The 17006-nt window shown below is 42.8% G+C and overlaps 1 protein-coding gene across 1 annotated transcript; it reads left to right on the top strand.

Annotated features, from left to right (window-relative positions):
• The first annotated feature begins 1228 nt into the window (after positions 1-1228).
• On the top strand, positions 1229-16778 carry LMOD2 (leiomodin 2). The gene is made up of 3 exons (XM_083699282.1): positions 1229-2074; positions 11483-12925; positions 16349-16778. Exons 1-3 carry the CDS (start codon positions 1802-1804, stop codon positions 16373-16375), a joined length of 1743 nt encoding a protein of 580 aa, XP_083555408.1. The 5' UTR covers positions 1229-1801; the 3' UTR covers positions 16376-16778.
• The last annotated feature ends 228 nt before the right edge of the window (positions 16779-17006 follow it).

Below are 17006 nucleotides of genomic sequence, written 5' to 3' on the forward strand. Positions count from 1 at the left end.
AACAGTTGCTAACACAAAGTAGCTGAAAGTTGCAAAACGGTAGATGACATGACAAATCTATTTACAGTGGTATCTCGGGTTACATACGCTTCAGGTTACATATGCTTCAGGTTACAGACTCCGCTAACCCAGAAATAGTACCTCGGGTTAAGAACTTTGCTTCAGGATGAGAACAGAAATTGTGCTCTGGCGGCGCGGTGGCAGCAGGAGGCCCCATTAGCTAAAGTGGTGCTTCAGGGTAAGAATAATTTCAGGTTAAGAACGGACCTCTGGAACGAATTAAGTACTTAACCCGAGGTACCACTGTACTTTCACATGCATCTATTCACAGTCCAGTTCCATTTCTGCATTAGGGAGTAACCAAACCCCAGCTTCCAATCAGCAGGGCTTTACAAAGCAGTGGTGCTACTGCCAATTTTTGCTGCCCTGCTATACATGGAGATGACACAGCAATTTGGTCTGGATTGGCCTTGATGTTGCTGTAGGGCTGGTTACGGATCAAATGGATCCCGGGTTGACTCAGCCCATGCCCACCATGAAACATGGTCTTTTGCTCTGGCAGCACTTCCACCTGACCACATGTTTAATAGGTGGAATAGGAAGTTCTGCACCTGCGGATTGAAGCCACAATTCATTAATGTGGGCCTGCAGGAGAATGGCTTAGCTGGTGGAGACACATTCACCCAACACACAGACACCTACCTCTACCAATATGTAATTTATTTGTTGGTCCTCTCAAAATACATATTTAAATACTCATTTAAATGTGTTCTTCCTCTCAAAATATGTATTTAATGATGCTTTGGTATGCATAAATGGCTGAAAACCACCTCAGAACATCAAGACAATGTGGACAGGTAGATGTTAGATCAAGAGGAACGGATCTGATTGTTTTGAATAGGAATTCGCAAAGACCAAGTTCCTCAAACATCCCCACAAAATGGCCTATATGATTATGGCGCTTTTTGCTCTATGGGATATTGGGGGCTAATATCAAAATCTGAGACTAATAGGTTTTTGGTTTCGCCCTCATACCTTGAGAAATCCTTGGGATAATAAAGCTACTATTATAGCTGGGTTCAAGGTTTTGTTTTGTTTTTAATTGCAAGGGTTTCATTTTTGTCCTCCTTATCTAATTATTTAAAACATGAAGAACATAAGCTGAACGGCACAGTCCACAATCTTGGGAATGTGTATCCTGGCTTTGTTACATTCCTGGAGATAACAAATCTCCAGCCTGACAAAGTTACAGCTCCTTCTCCTGCCCACCTCCCTCCTAAAAACCATGAAAATAAGGGGTGCTTTTCTGAACAGCTGTGAAAATATTTTGTGCCCATTTGGAAGGACACTAATCCTACAGAAGTCAAATGTTCTTTATTCATCCACTCTCTGTTGTGGAGTCAACACAAGGTCTATGCAAGTGTCCCTGTTTTTTCCCCTACCATCCTCCTGGCCACAAAGTATGTCGATGAATATACATTTTCCTTGTATCATGCTACGCTAAATATGGTCATGGTCAGTATGTCAATAATCCCTGTGTTTAAGAGACGACCAGACACTGGTGTTGGGACATTCCTTCTGTTCGACTCTCTTGCTGTCTGACGTCTGATGCTTAAAACAGAACATGCTTTCATCCTTCCGCACATTGTCGCAATCCCCTAGGAACACTTTTTAAAGGGTGCTGCAGCCACTCGGGGGAAACAGTTGCTGGCCAAATCAGATACAGACACCTCGATTCAAGCTTTTCGTGAATGCCGCATTGCAGTTTCAGATTTGCACCAGCCTAACGACAGAAGGGACCATGTCTACCTTTGGCTACAGGCGAGAGCTTAGTAAATACGAGGAGCTAGATGAAGATGAGCTGCTGGCTTCTCTGACCGATGAGGAGCTGAAGGAGTTGGAGAGAGAGCTGGAGGACATTGAGCCTGACCGGAACCTTCCAGTGGGACACAGGCAAAAAAGTCTCACGGAGAAAACGCCAACGGGAACTTTCAGCCGGGAGGCACTAATGGCCTATTGGGAAAGGGAGACCAGGAAACTACTGGAAAGAGAGAGAATGGGGGCGTGTGAAAAGGTAGGCTCAAAAATGCTTTGAACTGTCTCCCAGAAATACTTCTTCTCATTTTCTATTCTTGTTCAAACTGTATTTCTCCCACAATGCTTGCTTAACTCATTGATGAATGGGGGCAGTATTTATTGGAGAAATGTAGAACTCCTATCTTCTCCAGCCAGCATCAGGGCAGGTAGCAGGAGACAGCCAGGTTGGGCACTGGCCAAAGGCCCCTCATTGATCCAACCTGCCTCACTGCTAGGCCCAGGTGGTGGTGCTGTGGGCAACGCTTGGGAATTAAGATGAGCTCCCATCCACAGTGGCTGGAAAGCCACCTACCATCACTCTTTTGGCTAAGATCAAGTGTAGCATCACTCTCCACCTCCACGTTGTGCCTGAGTAAAGGCTAAGAGTGCCCTTCTTCTCAGAACCAGACATTCTGGGTGTGAATACACCACCACCAGTTTGCCACAGTGGTTAGAAGAACTTTATTTTTTAAAATTATTATTATTATTATTATTATTATTATTTATACCCCGCCCATCTGGCTGAGTTTCCCCAGCCACTCTGGGTGGCTCCCAATCGAGTGTTAAAAACAATACAGCATCAAATATTAAAAACTTCCCTAAACAGGGCTGCCTTCAGATGTCTTCTAAAATTAAGATAGCTGCTTATTTCCTTCACATCTGGAGGGAGGGCGTTCCACAGGCTGGGCGCTACTACCGAGAAGGCTCTCTGTCTGTTTCCCTGTAACCTCAATTCTCGCAATGAGGGAACCGCCAGAAGGCCCTCGTCGCTGGATCTCAGTGTCTGGGCTGAATGATGGGTGTGAAGACGCTCCTTCAGGTATATAGGACCGAGGCCGTTTAGGGCTTTAAAGTTCAGCACCAACACTTTGAATTATGCTCGGAAATGTACTAGGGGCCAATGCAGATCTCTCAGGACCGGTGTTATGTGATCCCGGCGGCCACTCCCAGTCACCAGTCTAGCTGCCGCATTCTGGACTTAGCATTTTATCTCTTTTTTAGAAGTAATAGTGGTAGACATTCTTCTAGCCTGAATTGCAGGCTCAGAGAAGGACCTTTGGGGTGGTATAAGGCAGTATACAAGTGTATTAAATAAATATAATAATAACCCAGGTGCTGAGGAGGTGGCAGAAAATCTGCCGGTGTCACCACCATTGTCACAGGTGAACAAGAGGAAGGGGAGGTGACAGGATAGAGCAGAGGAGGAGGGTGAAGCTGCCCCCACAAAAGGAATTGGGAGGTCCAGCGGCAACATGAAGGGTGGTGGTGGTGGAGGCACTGATAGTGGCCAAACTGTGCTGAGGGCCTCCTGGAGTCTGTCCAGCATAGTCAAGATGATGGGAGTTGTGTTCCAACAATACCTGGAAGGTCGTCAGTTCCTCATCCCTGTAGAATGTCACTGAAAATTCACTTTTGTTGAAGGAGAGTCAATTGATGTACATATTAACAATGGTTGAGGGCTTCTGAGATGCTATATCTTAATACCATAAACAGGAACACGATTTTTAAAATGTTTTCCAGCTTTTCACAATACAGACTTGTAGAAAATGAGCAGAACAAAGTGAGGGCTAAACTAAAAAAAGACACGGCATGATATGCTACTTTGTTGTTTGCAAGGTGTGTGTTTTTTGTACATCATTGTTCTCAGCTGCATTGCCTTCAGTTGGAGGAAAGATAACTTTAAAAAAAAAACTTCAGTCGATTCAAAAACATTATCTTAAAACCTAGGCTTCCTCAACCTCAGCCCTCCAGATATTCTTTGGCCTACAACTCCCATGATCCCTAGCTAGCCAGACCAATGGTCAGGGGTGATGGGAATTGTAGTCTCAAAACATCTAGAGGGCCGAGGTTGAGGAAGCCTGTTAAAACCAGTAACTTTTTTTAGTATTTACATTCAACAGGACCTAACTTACAATGAGCGATCATTTTAAAATGTGACCAGTCTATATATGAGGAAGGGATGGCAAAATCCCAGGAGGAATTGACTCTTTCATTGGGCTTAAATGTATAGCTCAAACTGTAGGTTTCAATAGCACATTTCAGGTACAAAATTCTTTATAGTCATTGGCCATTGTCTTGAACTCCCCACCTAGTTCCATTCCTATAGTGCGCCTCTTCCCTTCATTCTATTCAACAGAAAGTCCATCACAAACAGATTTAAAATCTCAAGGGACTTTCAAGGACATTTTGCTGTAGAGAGCGAAGGGTGGAGCCTGTGGTTGGGCAGAAAATAATGGGAATGATTGAGACAGACTTGAGTACTTTTATGTTCCTTTGATTGCAGTAGGGGAGGGGAATAAGCAAATGCAAAACACTTCCACTGACACATGAAAACTTGAAAGTGCCTAACGGTGACAGGATTGTGCCGATACAGATTTCTGAAGGATGCACAGCAGCCTTTGTTGTATACACATTACAAATTACCCTGGCTCCAGTGCACTCCCACTCCTGGCATTTGAAGCTGTATATACATGACATTAGCCACGATCCTTACATGTCCTGCAATTTCTTGAGAAATGCTGTGGTTTGATGCATTTTCCTGCAAACCAACTTCCATCCGATTTGAAAATGCGAGCCACATTGACTTCACAGTTAAACTGAGGCATGTGTATCTGAGACAAGCATGACAGTGTGTCATGCAGAGTGTTGGACTAGGATCTGGGAAGGTAAAGTTAAAGGGTAAAGGGACCCCTGACCATTAGGTCCATTTGTGGCAGACTCTGGGGTTGCGATGCCCATCTTGCTTTACTGGCCGAGGGAGCCGGCATACAGCTTCCAGGTCATGTGGCCAGCATGACTAAGGCACATCTGGCGAACCAGAGCAGCGCACAGAAATGTCGTTTACCTTCCCACCGCAGTGGTACCTATTTATCTACTTGCACTTTGACGTGCTTTTGAACTGCTAGGTTGGCAGGAGCAGGGACCGAGCAACGGGAGCTCACTCCGTCGCGGGGATTCGAACCGCTGACCTTCTGATTGGCAAGTCCTAGGCTCTGTGGTTTCCCATAGGAGCTGGGAAACCAGGGTTTAAATCCCTCTTCAACCATGAAACTTGCTAGGTGACCTTGAGCCAGCTCTCAGCCTAGCCTAGCTCATTTGCGACAGCCATTGCGCACACGCAAATTACAGCTTCAGGAATAGGAGTTGCTGATGTAACTTGAAATGCAAAGGGGGAGGTAACCTTGCCATATTTTAAGCTGCTAATGTGTACATAACCCCAGAGCGGATAATTTGCATTGCTATCAATAGACAGGATCCCAAGATCAGTGTGCATAGTAATAATAACAATAACAATAATTTATTATTTATTCCCTGCTCATCTGGCTGGGTTTCCCCAGCCACTCTGGGCGGCTTTCAACTGCACATTAAAAACAATACAGCGTCAGACATTAAAAACTTCCCTAAACAGAGCCACCTTCAGTTGTCTTTTAAAAGTAAAATAGTTGTTTATTTCCTTGACATCTGATGGGAGGGCATTCCACAGGGCAGGCGCCACTACCGAGAAGGCCCTCTGCCTGGTTGCCTGTAACCTCACTTCTCGCAGCGAGGGAACCGCCAGAAGGCCCTCGGCGCTGGACCTCAGTGTCCAGGCTGAACGATGGAGGTGGAGATGCTCCTTCAGGTATACAGGTATAGTGAGATTTCTGGGGCTCCCCTCTGAAAGCAGCCACAACACCAATGTGCTTCCGAAACTCCAGAGAATTTCAGGACACTCAGAGCTCTTTGGCCTTTATTGTGTTGGTCTTTACAGCAACCACTCATTATTGAAGGGTATAGATGCCCCATCCTTCATGTGAAGTCGTCCTGTCCATCTCTCCATGGTCATCTTTGCCATGGTTAATGCCAACCAGCTTCTGTCTTATCCAGGCTAGTTATCTTAACCTGACTCATGTTACATAACGGTTAAGCTTATTCAGGATGAGGTATGGTGGTGAATTCGATTCAGTTCACATTTCAAGCTATCTTTTATCAAATCTGCCCTTTCTAAAACACCATGAGAACTGAAACAGCCATCCTTCCAAATTTGTACTTCAAACTATGCAATGTAGTTCTCCAATCAACCATGGTTTACAAAAAATGTATATATTAGGTAAAAAATGTCCATAAGGGTTAATATATTTGTGAAAATGACATTCATTATATCAGGAGAAATCACTTGCGAGAATGTGTGCATTCATCAAAACTGCATTCAAAAATGTGTTTATTAGGAGAAGTTCGCATTAAAATGCTGAATAATTTTCATGAGAATATTTTTTAAAATAAAATTTATTAACTTCTACAAACAGGTAAGGACTGAATTTAAGATTGGAAAACTGAGAAGCAGAAAGAACCAAAACTGTTCAGGATAAGAGTGTAATTTGTGCATGAAGCATTGGGAAAAGGACTACATAATCCAATGGTTCATTTTTGCAGGGCAATCCTATACATGTACACTAAAATCTAAGTCCTACTGAGTTCAGTGGGGCTTGCTCCCAGGAATTAAATATAGAATCACAGCCTTAATCCTTTAACTGTAGTTTATGATTCGAAGCATTATGTATTTACTGGATCCCAGTCACCATACATTAGCAGGCAATAATGGTCTTTAAAGGATTATCCTAGTCACAAAATGAAAATATATTTTCCAAATTAAAAATATCCTGCGTTGCTTGAAAAACAAATTCAAGTTTGGGCTATCAGTCTCATTTTACACAATTAAAGCTAAGAATTAGTTTAATTGCCAGTCTGTTCAGGGCTGAGGAGAGTTTTAAATCCACCCTCCTCATATAGTGAAAGCTTATTTATAAAAGAATAAATCATTGTCACAACATTTACAAAGACTTTGTCAAACACACACAAATGTCTCACAATCAAAACATCACAGAGCAAACAGCAAGTAACTATTTGATCTATATTTGCTTTTAATTTATTGAAAAGGATGTGTATTGGGCCCATATTCTATCTACCAAATCATTCTGGCTGTTATGAATAGTCATGTGGGGGAAAGTCCTTCTTGGGTAGGCAAAGTAACTTATTATTTCTTTATCTGAGTTTTTGTTGAAAGTTTTCAACATAGAATACAATAAAGACCAAACTAATCTAAATAAAAATAGAGAAGAAAAGAAAACCAAGGAAGGAAGGAAGGAAGGAAAATAGGAGGGAGGGAGAGAAATAAAAAACAGAGCCTTCTATGAAGGATATATCTTAACCCTTTTTTCACACAAAAAAGAGTGGACCTTCCCATCTCTCAGCTGGGAACTTCCATTTCTTCTCTCAGCAACCCACCTGAGAGTTCCTTCCTTCCTGGTAGGCAAAGTAATTTACAAAGACCAGACTAAATGAAAGGTATTTCACAAAATTATATATGAGAGTGTTTCAACAACTGCCGAGCTACACAGTTCCTTTGAGGTAGTCATTTTTCTCATACGTGCCTCTGCTTCTTTTGAAACATAATCACTTGTTTTGGTAGAGCAGCGTGGTGAAAAACAAACCAAGGAGGGGAATAAAATTCCTAGCAGTATACAGATTATAGGGCTATATTTACCACTGAACTGATACAGCCGCATTCTCCACCAGTGCAAAGCAGCATCATTCGGTTGGCTGCCATGGAATTATCTCACTCCTTGATTGGCGCTTATCAGAACCCAGCTAGAGGAATGTATCCAAACTCTGCAGCCCAGGGTGCTGGTATGCAGTCAAGGGATTACTATAGTTTTGCCATGCAGCTTCTCCGAAGGTAACAAATAGCGAATGAATAATAATGTAACCTAGAGTAAAGATAGGGATGCAACAAGGATTCAGAGCTGTGTAGCGCAGTATATTATACCCAAATAGCAACGATCATTATGTTTAGATCTGGGACGGTACAAGCACAGTTAATGCTATACTTAATTTCAGCCTACACTTGTTGAGGCTGATTGGCACATCTCTCTGAAACCGCTCTCTGTTTCAAGCACAATTATCTTATTGTAATTTTAGCTGCAAACGTTTATGGCACAATCCACTTGCAGAGTAGGCAATGGCCCCACGTGCAGAAGATTCCAGAAGGACTGAGCAGAGCTCTGGTTTCTCCCCAACTCAGCCAAGCACCAAAAGAAGTACAGTGGTACCTCAGGTTACATATGCTTCAGGTTACAGACTCTGCTAACCCAGAAATAGTGCTTCAGGTTAAGAACTTTGCTTCAGGATGAGAACAGAAATCGTGCTCTGGCGGCGCGGCGGCAGTGGGAGGCCCCATTAGCTAAAGTGGTGCTTCAGGTTAAGAACAGTTTCAGGTTAAGAACAGACATCTGGAACGAATTAAGTACTTAACCTGAGGTACCACTGTAGTGGAATGGATGCTAGGAGGGATGAAGGGGGTCTGTATGATACTGCCATATCTCATCCAGTCCTTCCTCTCTCTGTTTCTGACTGTTGTCATGTTTGCAACAGGCATAACCCGCATCAAGCAAAGAGGGAGGGATGACATAGGACTCCTGTTCCTCCAAAATGCACCGCCAACAGGTCAGAAATGATGATGATGATAAAAATTTATTTATACCCCGCCCTCCCCGGCCAGAGCTGGGCTCAGGGCGGCTAACACCAGTAAAATTACAATAAAAAATAAAATAAACCAATTTAAAATACAAGTTAAAATATAATTTAAAATGCAGACTCATTTTAATAGTAGCCCATAGATCAAAAAATAAAATAAACCAATTTAAAATACAGGTTAAAATATAATTTAAAATGCAGACTCATTTTAATAGTAGCCCATAGATCAAAACCATAAGGGGAGGGAAACATAAGGGTCAGACTGAGAGTCCAAACCAAAGGCCAGGCGGAACAGCTCTGTCTTGCAGGCCCTGTGGAAAGATGTCAAGTCCCGCAGGGCCCTAGTCTCTTGTGACAGAGCATCCCACCAAGTCGGGGCCAGTACTGAAAAGGCCCTGGTCCTAGTAGTTGAGACCAATCCAACCACCTTGCGACTTGGGACCTCCAAGGTGTTGTTATTTGTGGACCTTAAGGTCCTCCGTGGGGCATACCAGGAGAGACGGCAATGGAGTCCTCTGTGTGCAGTCCAAATGGGGCAAGGGTCCCACAATTCTTTCTAGCGTGTGATTTCAGTCCCAGTCACTGATTGCAATGCAGCTATTGCTGGCAACTGTAGCATGGGCCACAAAGTTTAGAAAATACGGAATGAGGCTAAGTAGCATAGCACTGGCCACTTCTTTGTGGTGGTTCAGAACAGGAGAGAAAAAAGGGTGTATTCGTAATTTTTCCTCCTTGTGATGTTTCCTAACCAAACAATCATCTCCCTGAGCTGGTGTTTCTCCCAGCGGTGCTGTTTACTGTAAATAGCAGCTCTGTGGGGCAAATAGCATGAAAATAGTGTGATGCTGAAGAGGTTAAAAACCTCTACTTGCATGCTACGGTCTCAAGAAAGATTGCAGACCCATGCAGCTGTCCAGTTTTAAGCACACGTTCAACAAACGTTTGCTTAGCCCAGTGTGACCCTGAGATGGTCATACTTTCATTTGGTTTTTTGCAGGGTGGGGTGAATATTTGAGGGGGTTTTTTAACAGGCCAAGAAATATTTGTTCTTAGCTTGTGGCCCATCATACTGTAGGGTGACCAGAATTTAAAACAGCCCTGCAAGCCAATAGCTGTCTTTTGGTGAATCACCTTTCTTTGTGTTAACACAAGCACTTCTTGCCAAAGTTTAGGTTTTATTCATCTCATATTAATTGTAACCTAAAGATAATGTTGCATGGGTACAATACACAGATGAACATGCCTGCTCATGGGAACACAATCATTGCAAAGGGAAGGATCAGTGCCTCCCTTCATGGACCACCTCTATTTCCTTCTTTTGTTGTTGTTGTTGTTGTTTAGTCGTTTAGTCATGTCTGACTCTTTGTGACCCCATGGACCAGAGCACGGCAGGCACTCCTGTCTTCCACTGCCTCCCACAGTTTGGTCAAACTCATGCTGCTAGCTTCGAGAACACTATGCAACCATCTCATCCTCTGTCATCCCCTTCTCCTTGTGCCCTCCATCTTTCCCAACATCAGGGTCTTTTCCAGGGAGATTTCTCTTCTCATGAGATGGCCAAAGTATTGGAGCCTCAGCTTCAGAATCTGTCCTTCCAGTGAGCACTCAGGGCTGATTTCCTTCAGAATGGAGAGGTTTGATCTTCTTGCAGTCCATGGGACTCTCAAGAGTCTCCTCCAGCATCATAATTCAAAAGCATCAATCGGCAATCAGCCTTCTTTATGGTCCAGCTCTTTTGTGTTAGTCCTCTATCCTCTCCTGAGTCTTGCATGCACTGCAATTTACCAGCCGATACACCCATTAGGCCGGTGTTGTCTGTGTATCTGTCCCTCCATCCCCAAGACCAGAACTTGCATGTTATTGTTGGCTTTTTGACTACGTGCAATTCTGTACAGCTTCACACAGAATCAATTAAGAGTTGGCCGACAGCCAAAGATGACTGAGCAGAAAGAAGTAATTTCTGCCTGGAGATACAGAGGCCTGGAAACAGCTCTACCATTGGTCAAGGTCTCACACAGGCATAATGATTTATGACCTACTGACTGGTATGTGTTTGGTCAGTGTGGAGTCGAAGAGTCGTTTGGTTTTGTGAGAGAGAGTTAGTTAAGATCCGCGTATCTGTTCTGTACATAGTAACTTGTAGAGTCTGCTGTAAGTAATAAACACACCTATAAGTAACAAGTTACTGGTTCCTGCTTCATCCATCCTGCCTGCAACTGATTGCTTTTGAGAACTCTGCTAAGGTCTGGCTAAGGTCCTGCAACAGGTCAAAGTTGCAAAACGCCAACAGTTATTTCTACTCAGGAAAGTGCCCTGAGTTTTCTTTTGGCCAGCAAAACCAGTTCGGCCTTCCTGGTGTATGTCAGTTTTTCATGTATGCCCATTTCCCCCAACATTACTGTTCCCCTACTTCAGGCATGGCCAAACTTGGCCCTCCAGCTGTTTTGGGACTACAACTCCCATCATCCCTAGCTAACAGGACCAGTGGTCAGGGATGATGGGAACTCCAGTCCCAAAAGAGCTGGAGAGCCAAGTTTGGCCATGCCTGCCCTACTTGAACACAGGGGAACAATAATATTAGATCATGCATTTCTTGCCCATTGTGATGCTGTGGACATTCTCAAATGGGTGTCCATAGCCATAACTTTCCAAATCAAGACAGTCCACAATGTACTGAGATATTACATGAGATGTTTTTTGATGAAAAAACCACTTTTATGAGGAATGATGCCTCGGTCGCATGAAATGAATGAAAAATAATGGTGCATTATGTTTACTTGACAAACTTAGCATCTGGGAAAGCCTCAGGGTTGTATCCCTAGAAAACTCTGAGAACCCTTATGATAAGGTATGTTTTTATTTTGACAGTCATTGAACCTACGTTCTTTTTTAGGATTCTAAACAGGAGGATGATGAAGATGGATCGGAAGAAATTAATGAAGAATATTTCACGGAAAGTAACAGCGAAGTTTCCGAAGAGGCATTCACAGAAGAAGATGAAGAAGAGGAGGAAAAGGAGGAAGAGGAGGAGGAGGAAGAAGATGACGACGCTGAAGAAGAAAGTGCTGCAGACGACGATGAAGAAAAGAAACCTGCTGAAGCGTGTAAAAATGCTGCAGATACCGAAAAAAGAAGAAGTTCGCTCAGCATTAAACTAAAAAAAAGTAGCAAGAATGCAAATGAAATTGTTACCAATGGCCATAGTGAAAAGAATACTGAAGATGTGGGCTGCAGGGTGGGCGCCATGCACCCATGTGGAAATCCAACGGTGATTGAAGATGCCCTGGAAAAAGTCAGGAACAATGATCCCGACACCACAGAAGTCAACTTAAACAACATTGAAAACATCACACCACAGATGCTGACACATTTTGCACAGGCCCTCAAGAACAACACTGTGGTCAAGACCTTTAGCTTGGCCAACACTCATGCGGACGACAACGCCGCGATGGCTATTGCCGGCATGTTAAAAGTGAACCAGCACATCTCGAATCTGAATCTGGATTCCAATTTCATCACGGGCAAAGGAATCCTCGCTATCATGAGGGCTTTGCAGAACAACAAGGTTTTGACGGAATTGCGGTTCCACAACCAAAGGCATATCATGGGCAGCCAGGTTGAAATGGACATTGTCAAACTCCTGAAGGACAATACGACTATTGTGAAACTGGGGTATCACTTTGAGCTTGCAGGACCAAGAATAAGCATGACCAGCATCCTGACAAGAAACATGGATAAGCAAAGGCAGAAAAGGATACAGGAGCAAAGACAGCTAGAGGCCAGCGGGGATGGAGCCATCAATCCAAAGACCAAAGCTTTGCAAAAAGTAACTCCTGGTTCTTCGCCTTATTCATCTCCCCGAAGTTCACCTTGGTCCTCTCCGAAGGTTGCTAGGAAAGTCTCATCTATTCAAATCCACCCTTCTTCTCCAAGAAATTCGCCATGTTCCTCTCCGAAGGTTCCTAAGAAGGTTCCTCCTGTTAAAAACCAGCCTCCATCTCCTCCTCCCCCACCACCCCCTCCACCTCCCCCACCTCCCCCACCTCAAATAACTCCCGAAAAGAAGGCACCAACTAGGAATATTGCAGAGGTTATCAAACAACAGGAAAGTGCCAAGAAGGCCCCACAAAATAAGCAGAAAAAGAAGAAAGGCAAGAAGAGCAAAAAATACGAGAACGAGATCTTGAAGGAAATCAAAAATTCATTAAAATCAGTCCCAGACAAGAAGGCAGAGGAAGGCTCACGTCCCTCCACACGACCTTCTACTCCAGTGAGATCCATTCATAGTGATCTAATGGATGCAATTCGTGCAAGTAGCATGAAACAGCTGAGGCGGGTAAGTGTCTTCATTCCGAAATAGAAACACATCTCACAGGTACAAGATAGGACTAATCTACGCTGGTGAGTTACAACGTTAAAAATGCATAATAATAATAATAATAATAATAATAATAATAATAATAATAAATTTTATTTATATCCCGCCCTCCCCAGCCGAAGCCGGGCTCAGGGCGGCTAACAACACTAAAACAGTACAACATTATAAAACATTATAAAAATGAATTAAAATCAAAATTGATGGCAACCATAAACTAAAGTTTTGTAAAGATTGCCAAAGGAGGGAGTCTGGCTGCGCCCTGACCAAAGGCCAGGTGGAACAGCTCTGTCTTGCAGGCCCTGCGGAAAGATATCAAGTCCTGCAGGGCCCTTGTCTCTTGTGACAGAGCGTTCCACCAGGTTGGAGCCGCAGCCGAAAAAGCCCTGGCTCTATATAAAAATGTGACCCCAGAGGGAGCTGTAGTGTAGGGCAACGATCTTCACCAATGAGAAATTGTGTCGAGAGCTATATTTTTATAGGGTTTTTAATAGTGTTTTTCAGATTAGTGTAGATCCAGCCATAGATTTTGTTTAGAAAGTAGCATGAGGTTTTCTTTATTCCCCCTGCCCCACCTTTATAGTTAAACTGTAAAGTAAGGGGATCACCGCATAATATTCAAGAAAAATTTCTAACGGCATTAAAAGAAATAAAACACATTAATTTGTGTCAATTTGTATATATATATATATATATATATATATATATATATATATATATATGGTGTCTCAGTTAAAACCATTCCCAGTTATCTATTCAAATAACATGCACATGAGAATTAAGATGTGAGGTATGGATATTTTTATTGAAGTAATGCCTGACCAAGCTTTAAAAAAAAAAAAAAACCCATCCCTTTAAGTAATATCCTTTTTGCCTGAGGGTCCCCCGAAACTTGGAACTGGCCCTGTTGGGCATCACGTAACTGGAGTGCTGCTGCAAATAAATAACATTTTCTTCAGCACTTTTAAAAGTTTGCTTCTTTGCAGTGCTATTTTTCTAGAAAAAGAGGTGCTGCAACTCACCGTGAACACCTCCCTTGTTCTCTTATAATGGTAATGGCGCCCAGCTGAGAGGTGCCAGAACTGAGCTCTGGCGAGCTTTGGCTAGGGGAAAAAATGGCCTGCTTCATTGTTTTAACCAATTTCCATTCCTAAGTGAGTCTGAGGAGTAGAAGGAACTTCATGGCAGTTAATCTGGTTGAAAACGTGTAGTGTAGTATAGTGGTAGTGGTATAAGCAGATCCCTGAAAAGCAAACACAGGAAACAATTGTGCGAAGACCAGTCTTCTCATAAGAACAACACCGGAAGTTGCAAGTCAGGCCATCTAAATCTGTATTATTGACTCTGACCGACAGTGGGTACTCCAGCATTTCAGACAAGGTTCTCTACTTACCTACTATTTGGAGATGCCAGGAATTGAACCTTCAAAATACAAAACAAAGTGGAAGCAAATCAGGTGTCTAGGGTCAGCAGTGAAGAAAAGAAAGCAGGCTGGTTTCGGACCAGTAGAGAGATGAAATCTTACAGTTGGGTTTTGGGAGGGGATCTCCTTCCTTCACAAGGTGACCACTTGTGCATCACAAAAGGGGAATGAAGACGGATAGGGCTTTGCGTAAAAATACATGTACATATTATTTGTATATTTTAAGAGGAATGTAAGCTGAGCAGCTAATGTGCATAACAGCTGGCCATTGTGCAGAATGTGTTCATAATCCTTCCACGAAGAGGGAATTGTGCACATTTCCTGGTCAATAGACATAATGCCTAACATGCTTTGGGGAATCTGCATATCTCTGCTGAATTTTGTACATTCTCCAGTCATTATGCGTAATCCCCAAGAGGGGAACTATGAGCCAACGGTGACTCAATTTACATTCCATTTAACACAGAGAGGTAAATTTAGAAATAATTTCTGTAAGACTGTGACCAGTTGATCTGCAGGTCCACCCAATCTGCTTTCCATGAGCTGTTTGTGGGCAATTTCAATGCTCCTCTTCTCCTTTCTTAGGGTTTTTCTAAATCTTTGAACTGGGCAGCCCTTCAAATAGAAGTCTCCTTCAAACAGAGAACCGCTTCTCATAAAGTAGGAAACAAGGCCACCCAACTCAGAGCTTGAGAACTGTGCATTGGTAGTGTGAGCTGCTGTTGCAGTTTCAAAAATGCTAGTGGCCCTCAGTCCCAGAGGTCTACATAACATCTCAAGCTGTATGGTAGGAAGAGTTTACTCAGTTCATGCCTATCTTGTGCTTTGTTTCCACAATAGGCTTTTAGACTAACGAGTGAGTTTTTAGGAGAATCCTGTAAGTGGACATGGGAATATGCCCGTTATGTCATCTGTGGCCACCTGCTGTATAAGTGGCACCCAGAGGCTCCACCCACGGGCCTGAGAGCAAGAGCAAACCCTTCTCATAGATGCTCAGGTTCCATAAAGTTGGTCATCACTTATTGGTAGGGCAAGGATGGGAAACTATTGTCCTCCAGATGTCAGAATCATAGAACCATAGTTGTTGGATTCCAACTCCCATCAGCTCCACCCAGCAAATGACCTAGGACAAGGTTTCCCAAACTTCGATCTCCAGATATTTTTGTACTTCACTTCCCATCATCCCTGACCCCTGCTCTTTCTGGCTAGGGATTATGGAAGTTGTAGTCCAAAAAACACCTGGAGACCCAAGTTTGGCAAACACTGGTCTAGGATAATGGGGGTTGGAGTCCAAGAACATCTGGAAGGCCAAAGGCTCCCCAACCATGCCCTAAGCTTCAGAGCATAGTGTACATGCACTCAGATAGGCCATTGTCAGCCTGTTTGAAATAATGAATGTGCTTCTAGAAAGTTGCCCTCAGTAGAAAGATGTATGGTAGGCTTGTATCTCATAAGAATGCATGTGGCAAAGAAATCCAACATGCATATGAAATTTACAAAATATTTTGAGATTTCCTTACAAATCTGTCTGGAATGATTTTTCAAAACCAAATCCTGGTTAATATCTGGTAGGTCTAGTAGGTACCAGATAACATAGCTTTGTAGGCCACATGTTAGCCATTTTCTCCTTATGTGTTCCAATAATAATAATATTTTTTCTTTATACCCCACCCATCTGGCTGGATTGCCCCAGGCACTCTGAGTGGATTTCAACACATATAAAGACATAATAAAATGTCAAACAATTGTTAAAAACAATAACCAGTTCTCCAGTATCATGGATAATATTAAACATTAAAAACAATAGCAGTGCTCCAGTATCATGGATAATATTTTTACTACCTCATAACCATTCAATATATTAGATATTGACTCTTTTCCTAGTTAGACCACCTGATTCTTTTCCTTCCAGTTAATATTTCTAAATCAGAAAAACAAAATTTCCCCCCTCTTTTTTTTAGGTGGAAATCCCAGAAGCACTGCGATGAAAAACAAAGAAACAGGAATGGAAATGACCGAGATGAGAGTTTAATGATGGTTAAGAGAAAGGTACCAAATTGTTCTGCAGCGGTTCTATAGACTAATGTAAAAGGCTTCAAGAGTGCACTCTTATATTTGAATATGAACAGAGACCGATTAAACCATCAAGCAACGCTTCGAAGGATGCGCCAGCATTTTCATTTGTAAATATTGGAACGTACATTTTTTTTTATCTGATGAGATTTCTAAGAAGAAGTAGTTTCTTTAGATGTTCTTGTTGATACCAAGTACCACTTCACAGAACATGTTCTTTATACAGAGAAGGAATTGTTCAGTGACCTGTGCATTTTAATTCTGATGTCTGCCTCGTGAATTTACAATAAAGGAGGTTTGGGTTTTCAAGTGACAAAACAGTCTTTGTCCCAGAGTGCCATGAGTTTGTCACCTAAGTTATGTTGGGATATGGAGCATCTGGGAATAGCAGGAGATGGTTCTCGATATACTTGAGATTTTGGATTGACTCATTTGATATGATCACCCTGTGAAAAAAGCTAGAAATTCTCTTCTTGTGGTGGCAGATATAGGCAGAAGGTATACAACTGAAGAGAGTTGCCTACCCCATGGAGCTAGATCTCAATG

This window comes from Podarcis gaigeae (assembly GCF_964106915.1).
Source record: "Podarcis gaigeae genome assembly, chromosome: 10".
NCBI lineage: Eukaryota > Metazoa > Chordata > Lepidosauria > Squamata > Lacertidae > Podarcis > Podarcis gaigeae.

Excerpts from the sequence above, each read along its gene's own strand:
- LMOD2 (XM_083699282.1), top strand. The coding sequence starts at position 1,802 with ATGTCTACCTTTGGCTACAGGCGAGAGCTTAGTAAATACGAGGAGCTA. Across the intron at positions 2,075-11,482 it reads GAATGGGGGCGTGTGAAAAG|GATTCTAAACAGGAGGATGA; the intron begins GTAGGCTCAAAA and ends GTTCTTTTTTAG. Across the intron at positions 12,926-16,348 it reads GCATGAAACAGCTGAGGCGG|GTGGAAATCCCAGAAGCACT; the intron begins GTAAGTGTCTTC and ends TCTTTTTTTTAG.